Here is an 18257-nt window from a genome sequence, read left to right as displayed (position 1 = left end):
ATGAAAACATTCCATTCTTTAAAAAAAAAAAAAAAAAACTTAAATGGTTCAAAATATAAAAGCCATAATTTAAAACGGAAAGAATATCCATGCTGAACCCAACCCAGCTCACAAAATCGAGCTGGTATACATATAATACCCTGGCTTGAATATATGAACATAAACATGTTTTTCCCTCTATTGAATTCTATTTAAATGCATCACTTAAAAATTAAAATTCTTTGTGTTATCAGTCCAGAAAAGGCACGAGAATACTTTTTAAGGCATTTTGTTAATAGTGAAAAATGGTTTTGTTTCCTGCAGGTGCTCTGGTTAAATACACAGAATGAAAAATGAAACAAACCCTGAAATTTTTACATTAGAAAGATGTTCTGTTTCTTTTTTCAGGGGAAGGGAGAAACCTTTCATTGCTCAATATTACTTCCTCAGCACCTATAAACAATACTGGGTTTCTGATTTGAAAAAGTACCGTCTCTGTAATACGAGTTAGCACCAGCCCTCACACCTGCCCCCAAATAAGGACAGCCCTATTCAGCACAGGACAGACACACACACTCTGGCAAGGCCTTGATCATAGAAACCCACAGGAGGCTTTGTCTCCTTTATCACTGTGGGCCTGGGTTTAATTCCTATTTGAAATTCATATTAGTGGCAATGATTGTTTCCTCTAGTATCATGTACTCCAAAGTGCTGGTATGGCTGGCAAGAAGGACCTGCCTCTGTAGTCAGAAGACCTTGGGTTTCAGGCCTACCTCTCTACTTGCTGTGGGGTAGGAGCAAGTCACCTGACCACGCCACCACATGACGGCAGTAGGGCCACACGGCTGCCTTATCAGGTTCCTAGAGTTCTTGGAGGATCACATGAGACCACAGAGGAAAGGGGGGTTACACCAGAGCCAGGCATCTCTTGATGCTTTTGTGCCAGGTTCCCACTGGCCGGAATACCATGAACTGGATTTTCTGAATTCCTAGTCATTCCCAAAGACCCAGCCTAATGCCTTCTACTGCAAAAACCTCCAGACACACACAGGAGACTCCTCCTCTGAGTCTCCACAGCCTCTGTTCCTACATGAGTTATAGAACGAGGGCCTGCCCTGAGCCAAAGCTCCTGTCTTATTGTTTTATTGTAGTTACTGTTAACATTTATGACATAACCATAATACTTATCTTATTCATACATGAAGTCTTTTGCCAGGGCAGACAGATACTGGGGTTAATTCACTTTTGGTATCTCTAGCATCTGTCCTCGGGCCTGGCACGTAGTAGGATCTTACAAAATCAATAAATCAATAACCCCTTGCCTTTAAGGGGAAGAATTGTCTGGACAAATGAAACAAAACAAAAATATTAATAATTAAAAGTAAAATAATAAAACCCTGTGTTGGTGATAATATGGGAGAATAGGTACTTTCACACTGCTAACAAGAGCACAAACGGTACAATGGTACAACCCTTTCCAAAGCGAATTTGGCAATATTTACCAATTTAAAATGAACGTAGTCTTTGACACAGAAAAATCATTGCTAGGAATGTACCCTGTGAATACGTTAACACAATTACACCAATAGGTAGATATAACGAAGTTCACAGCAGTGTTGTAAAAAAGAAAAATACAGAAAAGGCTTAATGTTCACCAGGAGATTATGTAAATAAATTTTGATATCGTGTATACCAGAATTTTGTGGAGCTGTAAAAAATTACATACATGCCTGTAAAGATTTCTAAAGATTTTCTTTAGTGAAAACAATTACATAACAGTTTCATAGTATAACTCATTTGCATAAAAGCCAAATTTTACTGAGAAAAGTTTTGGAAGGATACTTGAAAAACTGCAAACAGAGGCATTGCCTCTGCAGAATACGAGTAGGCTGGGGGAATATGAGGAAGAGAGATACACTCTTCATCCTGTAGCTGGTGAGAGCACCTTTTCATTTTAAGAAAAAAAAAAAAGCAGTTACATGAAAAGACCTGATCCTCCTTCCTCCTTTGCCCAAATCCAGCTCAGGACTATCTTAACATACACCCTAAATTATACCACGTTATTACACTTAAATTAAGCTCATCTATGAGAAAGAAATGATCTCACAACTCCAGTTGGAATTACATTAAGTTTGTCTTACTCCATCTGCCTCAAACTTCTTACTAAAAATAAAATAAAATCTCCTGGCTGTGGGAAAGAAAAAAAAAAAAAATGCACTGGAGTCTGTCTTTCAAAGTGACTCACTCTAACAAAGGTTTTAATTCTGGGAGGAGAGTGATCATCAAAAGGGTTTGGCAAGGGAATATCTGTGCATGTATATGCACAAAGATGTGCACAGTGTACGCCTATGGAGCCACAAGACAACAGTTCTGCTGACAGCATCAGAAGGCCAGTCAGGCAGGAGAGCACTGGGACAGTGAGGTGCTCTGGGAGGATCCCTGGCCTGGGGAAGAAGACCTCAGGTTCCATTGAGCTACCCAGGCCAGCTGTGGGGCCATGGGCAAGTCCATTCACCCCGCAGAACATCATTCTCCTTGTCCCCCCAAGGATGGAGTCTTTGATTTCTCTGTCACACAAAGAGCAGCAGCTGTAGAGATGGAGGCAGAGCCTTGAAAATCTCAGATGTTCATTTAGAGCTGAGTCTGGTGATTCTGGAGGTCCCCATGATCCCAGCACATTTCTAAGAGTCTTCAATCTGAAAGACTGACTCTTCAATGACTCTTCTGAAGATACAGTCATTGGAGCTTTGAGCCTCTTTCCCTTGACTAACCACAGAGCCCCCTGGCCGGAAAGATAAACAACCTGTGTCCACCCACCGAGAAGCACTGAAGACAACTCTGCCTCAATCAATGACCAGCAGCAATGCCCCAGCCCACTCCAGAGGCCTGACAGCAGGATCTGTCTCTCATCCTCCAACCAGGCTGCCAGGAAGAGTAAGAGGCCTTGCTAATGCTATTTTGGGAAATCCCCTAAGAAAATCACTCAGATAATAGAGGGTCAGATCTAACCTCACTAAAATCAACCAAGACATGAGTTACTTAAAGTCCTTCCTAAAGTAAACTCAGTAAGTGACTAAATATGCCTTCAGCATATCTATCGGGCTTTTCTTAAAGGAGGCAGTGCACTTTATACTACTGCAAGTGGCCAAGTGTTGCAACAGATTACAAATCATTACATCCAGAGAGGATGTTAACAGGCACAAAATCTGTGTTATCTTCCATTCCACCTAAAGCACATCCTCACAGCCAAATAAAGGAAACAATATCAGAAGGTAGCATCTGGTACTGATGTAGTCTCAGCTGTTAGCAAGATCAGGTTTGGAGCCTTTTCTTTGACCCCTGCTGCCTCAGTTTACCAGCTGTAAGGCACATGCCTCCAAACAAGCGCTCACCCAGGAGGCTCACCCTAGTCTCCGAGGGCAGCAGACCCACTGCCTATTGAATTTTCCAGAGGCCTCCTTAATCTAGGACCCATGACCTGTTCCCACAGAGTACCACAGGACACTGGCAGGAATGGGCCACTTGGCACACACACACCATCTGATCAGAGACTGGTAAATATGTGTCTTCACTGCAGAGCCTTTACTTTGCCGATACACTGTCACTCTTTAAGAGGCGCTTGTTGCTGTTGTGTGCCGTTGACTCAATTTCAATTCACAGAGACCCCATGGGATAGAGGAGAACTGCCAGGTCTTTCTCCCACAGAGCATCTGGATAGGTTTAAACTGCCAACCCTTTGGTTAGGAGACAAGTGCTTAACCACTGCACCACCAGGATTCCTTAAGAGGGGCCTGTTGCTGCTGCTGTTGTGTGCCAGTGGGTCAATTCTGACTCATTGCAACCCTATAGGACAGAGTAGAAATGCTCCATAGGGTTTCCTAGGATATAAATCTTTACTGGAGATGGCCAGGTCTTTTCTCCCAAGGAGCCGCTGATGGGTTCAAACCATTGACCTTTTGGTTAGCAGCTAAGCACTTTAACCATTGTGCCACCAGGGTTCCTTTAGAGGGTGCTAGGGTGTGCTAAATTTCCTATACTTATTTTTTTTTGCAAAGCATCGCATCCCAGAAACCACATTAAAACCACGTTAAACAAGGAGCCCTAATACATGGCATAAACAGAATACAAAACATAACTAGCAATGCACAAACAGCAAAAGAGAAACTAGATAACTGGGAGCTCTTAAAAATCAAACACTCGCAACACTCAATACATGGAAGGTCAGCTCAATTGGACTGGACCAAAAGCAAAGAAGTTTCCGGGATAAAATGAATGCTTCAAAGGTCAGCGGAGCAAGGGCGGGGGTTTGGGGACCATGGTTTAAGGGGACTTCTAAGTCAATTGGCAAAATAATTCTATTATGAAAACATTCTGCATCCCACTTTGAAATGTGGCGTCTGGGGTCTTAAATGCTAACAAGCGGCCATCTAAGATGCATCAATTGGTCTCAACCTACCTGGAGCAAAGGAGAATGAAGAACACCAAGGTCACACGACAACTAAGAGCCCAAGAGACAGAAAGGGCCACATGAACCAGAGACCTACATCATCCTGAGACCAGAAAAACTAGTTGGTGCCCGGCCACAATCGATGACTGCCCTGACAGGGAGCACAACAGAGAACTCCTGAGGGAGCGGGAGATCAGTGGGATGCAGACCCCAAATTCTCACAAAAAGACCATACTTAATGGTCTGACTGAGACTAGAGGAATCCCGGCGGCCATGCTCCCCAGACCTTCTGTTGGCACAGGACGGGAACCATCTCCGAAGACAACTCATCACACATGAAAGGGACTGGACAGTGGGTGGGAGAGAGATGCTGATGAAGAGCAAGCTAATTATATCAGGCGGACACCTGAGACTGTGTTGGCATCTCCTGTCTGGAGGGGGGACGGGAGGACAGAGAGAGTTGGAAGCTGGCAAAAATGTCACGAGGGGAGAGACTGGAAGGGCTGACTCATTAGGGGGAGAGCAAGTGGGTGTACGGAGTAAGATGTATGTAAACTTACATGTGACAGTCTGACTTGATTTGTAAACGTTCACTTGAAGCTCAATAAAAGTTAATAAAAAAAAAAAAAAAATCAAACACTCATGTTCATCCAAAGACTTCACCAAAAGAGTAAAAAGACAACCTATAGACTGGGAAAAAAATTTGGCTATGACATATCCAATCAAGGTCTAACTCTAAAATCTACAAGATACTGCAAAACTTCAACAACAAAAAGACAAATAATCCAATTAAAAAATAAGCAAAGGATATGAATAGGCACTTCACTAAAGAAGACATTCATTCAGGCAGCTAACAGATACATGAGGAAATGCTCACAATAATTAGCCAATAGAGAAATGCAAATCAAAACTACAATGAGATACCATCTCACCCCAATGAAGCTGGCATTAATCAGAAAAAAAAAATACAAAATGAATAAATATTGATCTGAGACTAGCGGAACCCCCAAAGATATGGCCCCCGGACTCTCTGTTAACCATTCCCGAAGCCAACTCTTCAGACAAAGATTAGACTGACTATTAGACATAAAATGATACTCGTGAAGAGTGTGCTTCTTAGTAGATACATGAGACTAAATGGGCAGCTCCTGTATGGAGGTGAGATGAGAAGGCAGAAAGGGATAGGAGGTGGTTGAATGGACACAGGAAATCCACAGTGTAAAGGGGGAGTGTGAGGTCACATTGTAAGTACTGCAACTAGGGGGGCACATAACAACGTCTGCATAAATTTTTGTATGAGATAAAATAACCTGAGCTGTAAACTTTTACCTAAGGCACAATAAAAAAAAATTTCTTTTTTCAGAATTCAGGGCTCTGCCCCCACTGTTCTTGAATCAGATTCTCTAGCGGAAAGGCCAGAAAATCTCTTTTGGGGACAGCACCTCAGGCCCCTCTCATACTCAAGCAAGTTTCAGAAAAGGTCTCATATAGTTTCTTAGGTATCTCAGACATGGCTCCTGCCCTGGAAGCATTCTAAGTCAAGATAAATAGCCCAGTTCCAAAAAGCAAAAGCCCAGAGAGATCTACTATGAGGGGAGAAGGATGCCAATCAAAGTGAGCAAATAAATACATTAGCTGGGACTTCACATTTGGGCCCTAGGGCTGGTCGAGGGTATAGCCCATGCAGCAAACTGCCTCAGGCCCTGCCATGCACCAGCTGTGTGACCCAGAACAAGTCCTATAACCATTTTGAGCCTCAGTTTCCTCATTTATAATGTACAGATAATATGGGACCTAAATCACAGAATTGTTGTAAGTGTGCAACAAGATCAAATGAAGTGTGCATGCAGTGAGAAAGGCTCCCTAGGTAGTGCAAATGGCTAAGCACTCAACCACTGAGGGATTGGTGGTTCAAACCCACTCTGTAGTGCCTTAGAAGAAAGGCCTGGCCATCTGCTTTCAACACGTCATACATAGCCTTGAAAACCCTACAGAGCAGTTCTACCCTGCAACACAGGGGGTCACCATTTGTTGGAAGTGACTTGACAGCAACTGATCTTTGTTTGTTTTTAATACAGCAAGCAGGTGTTCGAGTAAATGTTAGTTTTCATCCTAATGAAAATAACTAACATTTTTGAGCACTTAAAAAAAAAAAAACCACATTAAACAATAGGACCATCCTCTCTCACAGAGCCTCCTTCTCAAGAAACGCATAACTAAAGATTCTAAAAGTCCTTGATAATTGACATTAAGCACCACTCATTACAGGTCAACTCTTTCCAGGCTCTATGCTGCTTTTAAACCCGTTCAGATGTTTGTGTGTGAGAAAAGACCCAAAGAAATAAATACTAATGGATAGTGTCTGATATATAACCACACAGCGCCAAAGCTCACAGAATTGCCTCATGGATCCAGAAGCACTAAAGTCTTAATTTTTAATAGTAACCACCTCCCTACTTCTGGCCAAGGCCCAGGCTAGTACAGTCCAGAGTAAGCTAGGGGCCATTCAATAAACATCCATGGTTTTGAAGATGTCAGAAATAAAGCAGGCCATGCTCTCCTCTCCCACCCCTTCTCCCTCACTCTTAATTAATGCCACCCATCAGGCTGGGAAGTAGGCCTCGTAGCTGTCTGGACCGTACGCTACCTGCCCTTTCCTTGCTGTCTTCTCCCTACCTCCCTCCAAGAATCAGGACCAGCACAACATGGAGCTGCCCAAGAATAAACCTACCTACTATATCCCTACCAACTCCAAACAAACAATGTCCCAAGTCATCTTGGCCTGGGTGAGGTCAGGGCTTCTGGAACTGGATTTGAAACGAAGATGGAAACTGCCTGCAAGTACCAACCATGGCTAAATAAAGGCTAACCTGCTGGGGCTCTACAGAACCTCCTCTGTCCAGTAACGTGATGTGAGTGCTTCAGGTAAAACAGCTTCTGGGGCCTCAGTTTTTCCACTTGTGAAATCAAAAAGGCTACTGTTTCAAATTATTCATGGATTACTTGTAAAATTAAGAATGAATAAGATGAGAGGGACAATGCTAACCTAAGCTATGATATAAAGGCAGGTCACTTAACTCTCTAGCCTTAGTTTCCGTATAAAATGGGGTGGCTGGATGGATAAGGATTAGAGCTCTTTCATTTCCAACACTTGAAAACCTTGTATCTAGATGGAAGTTATACTTTGAACAGATTTAAGGTCCAGATTCCTAGGTAATAATGTGGTAAGTTAAATGTAGTGTAAAGCAACAAAGCAGCCTTGAGAATGGAAAGAACACAGTGTTGTTGGGTGCCTTCTGGTCAAATTTTGACTCATAGCGACCCCATGTGTCAGAGTAGATCTGCCCCATTGGATTTCCTAGGCTGTGATCTTTCCAGGAGCAGATCACCAGGTCTTTCTCCCATGGAGCCACAGGGTGGGTTCAAACCACCAACTTTCAGTTAGCAGCTGAGTGCTTAACTGCTGTACCACCAGGGCTCCTTGGAAAGAACATACGTGTAATTTATTTTAAAAAAAAAGGAAACCTCAACCCTCATCCTGCATTTTAATAGGAAATCAATCATGACAAGTGTGCAGTTTAATTTAACATATCATCTTATAGTTTGGCTATATTTTAAATACAAACGATTATTGATGAATTAAAAAAGAGAGTCAATATTTTTAAAGAACAGTTAGGCTCTTAGTAATGATACATTTTAAATAAAATCATGCTGCAACACAAATTATAGCACCTTTACAAAATACTGTGAGCTAAAACAACAGAAGGAAGTATGAACTCACAGATATGGAGAAATAAATTGATGTATGTTCACCAACTGCTATGCTCTAGTGCTACAAAGTTTAATAAAATCATTTATGATTCTGTGTTCTCATTTGTTTAAGCTTGTTTCATATTAACTGAAATCTGGCAGCTCTTATGGCTAAATAGATAAATCTAAACTAAAAATATATTACCTATTCTTAAATAATATGAATTTAAATGAAAACAGCTTAAACTAGGATTATTTCTTTCAGAACAAGTCACCCCTCCCTCTCCAACACCCCACCCTAAAGTAGAAAAACACATACGTATCACAACCACACATGCATCATTTTCTACAAAGGGGTGACTTGGTCTCTGTCAAGGCTAATAAACAGAAATAGATTTCACTCCCGGCCAACAGCTAAAACCGTGCATTTGGTTAAAATTCAAGATGTTTTTCGAATTAGTGTACAGGCAGACACACCCTGTTTACCCCCAAAACCTAACACACAACAACAGCTTATACACTGATCCTCTCTAGACCAGAGAAAAAAATGGAAAATCTCAAGTGACACTTGACCCCTGATTTGTCTTTTATTCCTGAAAGCAAATGATAGATAACTGAGTTTAAATGGGAAAAAAATCAGCCTAAATTATTTTGGATTCTAAAATAGGAGATTATTTTGAAAGGAATGAAAATGAGTTTTAAATGCCCTTAGGATCCAGAGGGAAATGCAGCATCAGCTTATTCTTTGGCATGTAGCCATGAAAGCCAAGCTAGCAATGCAGCTGGAGTATAATCAGGAAAATAACACATCCTTCTGCCAGGCCAAAGACAGGGCATCAACACAAATGTGACCTGAGCATAAAATTAATACCGCTAACAATCACAGGAACACACTGGTGTCCAAGAGAGCATGTTCACCTTCACTAATGTCATATTCACTCTCACTGAATACAAATGAAGAATTACAGGTAAACACTAGAGCACACAAACACACAGACACAGAGACGACACACACACACACAGAGACACAGACACAGACACACAACCACCCACAGCTCTCTCTTACCTCCAACATAGGCCTGGCACTATCATGGACTGACAGAATATGTGTCACCTTATTCCTACTCAATTGCTCTGCATCTCTTGCATCTGTCATAGAAGAAAGAAATTGGACAGTTTAATATTCTCTGTATGTTAATTACTCCTAAAATTTAGCTGGTAATAACACAAGGGGACTGGCATATTTCTTTCTTGGAACTTCATAATTATCGACACCCAGAATAATCTAGATCTAGAGAATTCAGGGTTATTGCTTTCATGTATCACACAAATAACTAAGTTTATTACTTAAATAACACATATTTAAATCCAAAGTGGCCACCTAAAACTCAGAATGTATTTAGATTAACAAACATTGTAATCATGATGGTTGCTGTTTAAAGGAAGTGAACTTAGAAAGTCATTTTGTTGTTGGCATTTGTAAACTGTGGACATTTAGGTTAGTCTTTTATATGAGACACATAACAATAAAGAAGTTGTCTTAGTCATCTAGTGCTGCTATAACAGAAATACCACAAGTGGATGGCTTTAACAAAGAGAAGTTTATTCTCTCACACTCCAGTAGGCTAGAAGTCCGGATTCAGGGCACAGGCTCTAGGAGAAGGCTTTCCCTCTCTGCTGGCTCTGGAGGAAGGTCCTTGTCATCAGTCTTCCCTAGGTCTTGGAGTATCTCAGTGCAGGAACCTCAGGTCCAAAGGACGGGCTCTGCCTCCGGTGCTGTTTTCTTGGTGGTAAGAGGTTCTCATGTCTCTCTGCTTGCTTTTCTCTTTTACATCTCAAAAGAGATTGGCTTAAGGCACTATCTAATCTTGTAGACCTCATCAATATAACTGCTGCTAATCCACCTTATTACATCACAGTGACAGGATTTACAACACATAGGGAAATCACATAAAATGGTAGATAGTCACACAATACTGGGACTCATGGTCCAGCTAAGTTAACAGATATTTTTGGGGGACACAATTCAATCCATGACAGATCTTTAGAATGGTTTTGACTTTAAAAAGACAATTATCTCTTAATGACTAGTAATCTAAGTTAAAAATAAAGACAAACGCCCACTAACTATAGAAGATACAGGAATCTGCCAAGTCTTCTTTACCCTGGTGTCAAAAGCAGGTACAGGTCTCCATGAGACAAAGCTATGGTTTATAACCTCTACATTTACTTTAGGACAAAAGTAAAACTGGGAAAATTTCTGGGAATTTCAACCGGAGCTGTCCATCTGTTATCTGTTGGCTATCTGCTTATAAAACTAAGGAGACAGCAAAATTATATCACCCTCCAATTCTCCTCCCTGCAGACAGAAGACCCAGTAGTGCCACTCTCCTGAGCTTGAACTCTCAGAGTGTCAGCCCTCATACCCTGTCATGGACTGGGACCAGCTTTGTAAAATGACACAGGGTAAAAACGGATCCAAAGGCAAATGTGTAATTATCATGTTTCTGAAGAATATTTAATGACATGGGAAAATGCTCAGGACATAACGTTAAGCAAGGGGAAAATGCAGGTACAAAATTATAAGCTCAGTTTGTAAAAACACATAAAAGCAAACAGAAAACAAAACAAAATGCTGTATGGACTTAGCCCAGACAGTAATAATCTCTGAGAGATGGATTATAAGTGGTTTTTGTTTTCTTCTTTATAGTTACGTGTGTATGTGTTCTCCATGAGTAGTTCTAAAGGTTTAACTTGCCTGTGAACTATTTGGGTTTGTTAAAAAGGCAGATTTCTGAGCCCCAACTTAGTTGGAGGTTGAAGTCAGGGCTCAGGAATCTGCATTTTTACAAGCCTCAATGATTAAGGCAGAAACTGAGAAAACACAGTTTCAAACATTCTGCAATAAACACGCACCACTCTTAAAGTCAGAAAAAGATGTTTATAAAATGTTGGTTTTAAGACTCTACATTGGTCCAGCCATCTCAAGCTTCTAATCCAGATGTGCACAGCAGCCACCGACATCTTACACATGGGGACACAATCCCAACCAGCCCCTGTCCCTGCCCCCAACCCAACTCAAATAATGAGGATTAAGCAAGGTTGGCTCTAAAAATTAGGACCCCAAAGACACTAGCCTCCATACTCTTTCCAAAACACAATTTTCAAACCACCACCAGAAAGCACGTTTTAGCCAAGGAGTGAAACAAGCTAGAATTGGAACTTCAGGAACTTACAGGACCACCCAGACAGTATGGGGCAGGCAGATGCTGAAGAACCACCTGACACCCTAGGAAGGAGGCCAAGGTGAGCACAGAGCCCCCACTATACATCACACTCTGTCAGCCAGGTTCCTCCTGATTCCAGCTCTGCCCAATGCCTTCAATGTCAGTAATCAATATTTGTTTAAATATACCTTTATAACACAGATTAACACAAAACTAGTGCTTTGGGAATAAAAATGTACAGTCTCCTACAGATCACTCAATACCACAAAAGAACCAATGGCCTGTTGGACTCCAAAGAAAATGTATGTAACTACTGGGTAACACTCCTTTTCCCCCTGCACTACTTCCTATTGTACCAAGCACTGTCTGCAGAGTCATGCTATGTTTGGGGTTATCCTTTCCCAGAGGGCACAGGCCAAATATGTCCACGTGTTTGTGAGTGCACGAAAATGCTTAATCAATGCCATGCAATGATGACATTGGCCTTTCATTCTTCATAACTTCAAATTACTAATCACTCTGGATGGCCACCTTCCAACCATGGGCATGACAATAATGAACCGTCAATCATAGCTATATGGCTCATCGTAGCATCACCAACTTGATGGATGCACTGCAAAAACCTTTAGAGTTCAAGCAGCCCTCCCTGGACACAAAATCACACTTAGCTCTTTGCTACTCAGAGTGAGGTCCACACAGCAGCAGCACTGCCATCCCCTGGGAGCACATCAAAAATGCAGAGTGTAAGGCCCCACCAGGCCCACACATCAGGACCTGCACCATAGCCAGCTTCCCAGGAGAGCTGTGTGTAAAGCATCAAGTCCTGGGGAGCCGGGAGGGAATGGGCGAAGTCATCTGACAGGCAGCCACTGGTGCTCTCCCCACTGTGGAGTTTAATGCTATTTCAAAGCCAGAAAACTATTCAGTCACTTGCAATCACAAACTCAACAGGTCAGTACTAATAAAACCACTAGGAAGGCTGCAGGTTAGACTTCTCATAGACAATCGAATCTCGAGGAACGCACATGGACCTGCGAACCAGTTATCTCGGGAGGCGGGGTCGCAGGAAATTTTCACTCTCTTTAGCATAGTTCTATCATGTTTGGATTTTTTCTTAGTTTTTACTAAAGTGCCCAAATTACTTCTATAATCAGGAAAAACAATATTTTTAAAAATATTGTTAACAAAATTCAATATAAATGCGTTACTGCTAACCATGTTCTTTTCCTCTCTCTACCGGCCCCTCTCCTGGTCCTGGACTCCTGCCCACTCCACCTCCCTTGACCTCCTAGGGCTCCACATTGCCTTCTGAAAACAGCAAATGTCTCCTTCATACACGCCGGGCACTAAAGTAGAAATCCTTTCCCTCTGGTACCGTACACTCCATCCTTGGCTCAAAAGAAGACCCACCAGTTCCTGGTGAGGCCTCTCTGGGGTAATGGATTAGTCTGCTGGGAGATGCTGAAAGGGCAGGGTAACCATCTGAACAACCCAAAGCCATACACTTCCTTAGGAAGGAGAATTAGCACTCTAGTTGTCACAGTGATACAGAAGACAAGCAGAGGTAATCAGCCCTGAGGTGTAGTACATGCCAGAGTGGCCATGAGAAATAAGCTAGCCAGGCAAAAGTCAAGCAGACTTGCCTTTGCATAAAAGTAACAAAAATATATTGGAAGAAATTAACACTATCAATACAAGTGCTCTAGAAAAAAAGACACCTGGCAGGAAAGACCTTCTGTATTAGTGCCTTTCAATCCCTCCTTCATTCAGGGTCTTTAGGATGAGGGAGGGGACGCAGAAAGAAGCTGGGACGGGGGGTGGGGGGAGAGGGAGACTCAACTTATTTGGCTCAGAACATGCAGGCCTCAAGTCATGCTCTGAGTCATTTCCCAAACAACTTTTCTCTCCCAAGGTAAGAATGTGATGGTCAAGAGATTCCAATGTGTATGGCAGTTATACTTCCCACTGAGAAATTAATGACTTCTAGAGTTATAATTGTTACAAATAATAATAACTTCTAGAATTAAACATTAGTTATTACTGGGTTCCATCTTCAAACTGATTTCCACCTAGGCTGGGGCTAAAATGCGGCGACATCTGCCCCCTCTTCACCACTAACCAAGTGGAGGTGAGGGAAGCCAGGCCGTCTGGCTCAGATCCTGGCTCTGACACTTACTGGGGCTGACCCAGGGCGAGTTTTCCTGTGCCTCATTTTCTCATCTGTAAGTGGACGAAACATTAGAGCACCCACCTTGAAGAGCTGTTGTAAGGATCAAGTGCTATGAATCACTTAGAACAGTGCCTTGAGTTAGTGTTCGCTGTTGTCTTCACCGTCATTGTCATTACTGCCCAATCAAATCCAAGGCTGGTCCTGGGCCTCGGCCCTTTTACCTCTGAATGTTTCTAAATTCACACTTCCTTCAGACAGACCCAGAACTCCACTCCATTCCACCTGGCTGTCACCGTTTGCAACCAGGGCTCCTGGTCTAAGCAGTTCACTGGGCTCGCCATGTCTCAGCAACCAGTGAGGTCATCTGCTTACCCTGCAGACAGACGCCAGCCACACCTACAATGCTTACACTTGTTTCCCACTTTCCTAGATTTTGTGGACATCTTCAAACAACAAGGGCTACCTCTATCAGCAGACAGTGAATGCGGTATGTGCTAAGCTTGGAGAAAGCAGTTGACCACCTCCCTGGGCCTCCCTTCCACTCCCTGCCTCCCCCATCTTCAGCATCTCCAGTTCAAGCCAGCAAAGCGTGTGCTTGCTGCAGGCTGGCCAGCAGAGGCTGGGCTGTTCGGGGGCTTTCTATGGGTGGGGCTATCCCCAGGTGTTTGAGAGCCATTCATAATTCAGTGCAGAGGTGCTGCAGAGTAACATGTAAAGGATGCCACTCAAAGGAAGGATGGAAGAAGGGAAGAGACAGGAAGGAAGAAAAGAAAAGAAAGAAAAGAGAAGGAAAGGGAGAAAGGACAGGAGAAGAAGTGACTATCTACATTTCTTTATACATTTTTACATGGTTGTCGTGCTACAGTAAAAAAAAAAAAAACGCTACGGTAGGTGTGTATTATTCTGTAATTCATCAAAATGCAAATGAATGACTGAATGTGACACCATGCGCACTCCCTGAAAACACTGGATTCACTCTCAGGCCTTTGTAAAAGAGGCCCCATTTCACAAAGGAGTCTCACATTTACTAAGTAACCTTTACCAGCAGACATAGCCAAACACCAGACATGGTGTGAGGGCTTTGTAAGCACCTATGGCACTGACAGACAACCTGAGCCGTGTGTGGTTCCCTCTTGGGAAGACGCCAACATCTGATGCACACACCATGTACCAGGCACAGAACTGCCCCGACAATGTGCAATCTCCCATCCTGCGAGGTTATGTGAGGATCTTACTTCCCATGTATAGGCTGTCACATGTTGAAGGTCCAGTGGCTAGCACTGGGTACAACCAGAATCCAGGGCAGGGCTGGCAGGCCATGGGGCCAGGATCCCTCTACTCCACAGGGCACTTCCTGTCTTGAAACCGCCCTCTAAGCTCTGCCCACGGCAGGTTGGGGGGGCGGTGGGGACAAGGTGTGGTCTACATCCAGCTCTCACAGCACCCAGACAAGCCTAGGAATGAGGTGTGAGCTCATGGGCACAACGCAGAAGCCCCTATGACCCTCCCTGAATCCCACTGACCCACTGCATTGTCGCTCCTCTGTCTTCCACAGGCCTCACTCTGGTGAATGCCTGATACGTGCTCAATGAACAAAAGGTCACCTCTGTACACCTAACAGTGAAACCCCAAATCAGCAGCTGTCAGCTCCCCATGCTCTGTTCCGTCTATGGTCAATTAAGGCCCTAGGAGTCCACTGAGGAGAAGAGGAAAAAAATAAAAAAACACCATGCAGAGAAATTTTTACAATCAGTTATAACCTCAACTCAAAAATTTAAGCAACAGCCAGAAGACAGATGACAGAACACACTGTTGCAGGTTCTGACTTGCTTGGGAAAGGTGTGTGTCGGGTGCTTGGCTCTCTCTACCTGAACACAGGTAGGGCCTTGTTTTTGCCACTTTCCTGGGTCCATTCCACCCCATTAAGTACACTCCATCTCCGATGCTGAGGAACGGGTGTTTTCACTTACACAAAATCAAAACAGTGTGTATTGCAGCGCAAGCGTGGGCCCACCCTTCTGGTTGAGAGGGGGCCTGCTCACTGCCCACCGGGCCAAGCCCAGGGGTCTGTGCCACTTCCTGAACGATGGAGCACACTAAGATTGAGGTGTTAAAACAAAGGCTACATCTGACAGCAAACTGATAAATGCTGAACACGCTGCAGGGAAATGTGTACAAAGAGCTGTCAGCACAAGGTGAGTGTCATCTGCCAGAGGTGAAATGTTCACTTATTTGGCCTGGGCGATTAAAGACAATGTCTTCTGAGAATCTAGTGGCAATAACTAGAAAACAAGAGAGACAAAAGGTGATAAACAATTCCACACTGCCAAATGTGCCTGTGGCCCTTACTGTCCAGACAGGTGTGCAGGGAGGGCTGGGACGAGGTCTGGCCAGACGAGTGGAAACCGCTCCTCCTAGCCCTCACCACCACCAATCCTCAGCCCAGGAGCTGGAGGGTGAGGAGGGCCTGGCCTGATGGGGGGGCACCAGGTTGCCAATCGTGCACAGAGGTCGTAAGGTGACTCTTTAAAACGTAGACTCACCTTTGAAGCTGCCGATGTAAAGCCCAGGCAGGATCTAGGAGAAGGAGAGGCATGAGATGTGAATGTTTACAGAGCCAAAGCTGACAGCGGTTCGTGCACCTAAAGGCCAAGATGCCCCAGGTCTGTCTGCCACCTCCCGACCACCTCCCTGTCTCCAGGACCCCTGTCCACCCACACACTCTGTGGGGGCTGCACATTGGTGCCACTACTCGCCGAGTTCCGGGGGTTCACACCAGCCATAGCACATCCTCCCAGCCCCAACTGCTCCAGGGGAAGTTACGTTTTATTCTTCCACTCCCACAAAAACAGTGGACCACGGCGTGGACTGGCACGCTCTCCAAGTGGACCTCTTCAAGCATCTTCAGACAACCAGTTGCCTTGCTAAAAACTGATGGCACGAGGGCATGTCACTTCAGGAGGATTCTGTGGCAAATTTCAGGGCCGCCTTCCAAAAGCAAGGGCCAAGCTAACAGGCCAGAGAATTCATAGACCACACTAAATCCCTCTGAAAGTGGAAGGGACACTATTCATAATTTCGCAGACGACAGGGAGGAGTCAGAGGACTGGGTACACTGTGTGACCACCCCAGCTGGCCCAGACTCCCTGGGAACAAAAATAACTCCAAGAGTGCACCAGGGTGCCACGAGGCCAGGCCACATCAGCTCTCTGACTAGGAACATGGGAGACAGTATCTGGAAGAAAAACAGCACTGCTGTTGAAATTCTTGAATCTTTCTCCTGGGAGGAAAGGTGGTGTGGTACTTTGTCATTTCTGCTTTAAGCCATGAGAACAAGGCACACTCCATCTTGGAGAGAGAACAAACCAGTGCTCTCCAGCAGCTCCTAGCTGCACAGAGCTTCCTCACGTGTGATCTCCAGTTGCCAGGATCTCTCCATCTTCATGCCAATGCTGCACTTGACACTGAAGGCACAATCACCACGTGGCTGTTGCGACTGATGGGGACTGAGGTAGATCCAGACTCGTACAGGTGGCCAGTATAATGGGCTACAACACAGGCATGTGTGTCTGCCCGAGACACAGCATGTGTGTAGCACAGCAGGTGAGCACTGGCTGAGCACTGGGGACACAGCAGTGACCATGAGGGTCTGGTTCCATGCTTGCAGAGCTTTGCCGAGGAGATATGGACGTCAGGAGTGCTCTAGGCACAATACCGGGGCCCAACAAATCTGGAACCAAAACGGACTGCCCAAGGCCCTGATGTGAAGAATAGTACACCAGCCTAAAAAGCCTGCAAGTGGCCATCCAAGGCACAACAATTGATCTCTGTTCTCCTGGAGCAACAGAGGAAGGAGAATCAGGAAGAGCAGGAGGATGTAGGATGTGTGGCTAACTGCTTCATGAACAACTGCCTCTTTTGCCACGAGACCAGAAGAACTAGATGATGCCTGGTTACCATTTATGGAAGAATCCTGATCAAAGGGGGAAAAATACAGAACAGAATTTGAAATTCTCACAGACCTCAGACTTCCTGAAGGCATGGAGGCTGGATAAACCCTTGAAAACTACTGCCCTGAGATAATCTTTAAATCTTAAACCAAAAATATCCCCTGAAATCTTCTTAAAACCAAAAAATAGTTTAGCTTAACTAGTAAAAAATGTCTGCCTCTTTTACTAACTACCTATATGGGATCGAAGTGACTACAACAACACGAAAGATTAGATAGGAATCTTAGAGGGTAATGAGTTTATGTTAATGGGGGAAGAACAATTCAGAAAAGGACGGTGAGAATGGCTGTACAACTCAAAGAATGTAATCAGTGTCACTTAACTGTACATGTAGAAATTGTTGAATTGGTGTAGGTTTTGCTGGGTATATTCTCAAGAACAACAAAATAAAATTAAAAAAAAAAAAAATGGACCAGGCAGAGACAAAGGCAGGCTGGTGGGAAGGACAAGGCTACAGAAGGCAGTCAGGAGGGAGGGGTGCAGTAGGCTATGAATAGAGAATGGGTGGGGGAGATGGCAGACAAGGCTGCAAAGGAACTTCAGCCTGTGAGACAGACGGAGTTGATTTCTGTGACCTGGACACAGCTGTGTGCCTGGACTGGGTACACAGTGTGTGACCACCCCAGCTGGCCCAGACCCCATGGGAACAAAAATAACTCCAAGAGTGCACCAGG

The 18257-nt window shown here is 44.0% G+C and overlaps 1 protein-coding gene across 20 annotated transcripts in view; it reads right to left on the bottom strand.

Annotated features, from left to right (window-relative positions):
- DUSP22 (dual specificity phosphatase 22) overlaps positions 1-18257 on the bottom strand; it is a 93431-nt gene that overhangs the window by 40799 nt on the left and 34375 nt on the right. For 7 of the 20 annotated variants that reach the window (XR_002787623.2, XM_023557612.2, XM_064279771.1 and 4 more), the window contains 2 exons: positions 16117-16150; positions 9243-9325 (listed from right to left, as the gene is read on the bottom strand). The exons of 3 other annotated variants lie outside the window; for them this stretch is intronic. Coding sequence is in view for 15 of the 17 variants with exons in the window: in XM_023557612.2 (XP_023413380.1) it covers positions 9243-9325; positions 16117-16150 (117 nt within the window). In the remaining 2 variants the exon portion in view is untranslated. The remainder of the gene's footprint in view (positions 1-9242; positions 9326-16116; positions 16151-18257) is intronic. 10 more of the 20 variants (XM_023557622.2, XM_064279757.1, XM_064279775.1 and 7 more) reach the window with 2 other exon arrangements.

The sequence above is a fragment of the Loxodonta africana genome, chromosome 1 (assembly GCF_030014295.1).
Source record: "Loxodonta africana isolate mLoxAfr1 chromosome 1, mLoxAfr1.hap2, whole genome shotgun sequence".
Classification (NCBI taxonomy): Eukaryota; Metazoa; Chordata; class Mammalia; order Proboscidea; family Elephantidae; genus Loxodonta; species Loxodonta africana.
The sequence above is the reverse complement of the archived record's forward strand: the minus strand, read 5'-3'. Positions and strand labels throughout refer to the sequence as shown.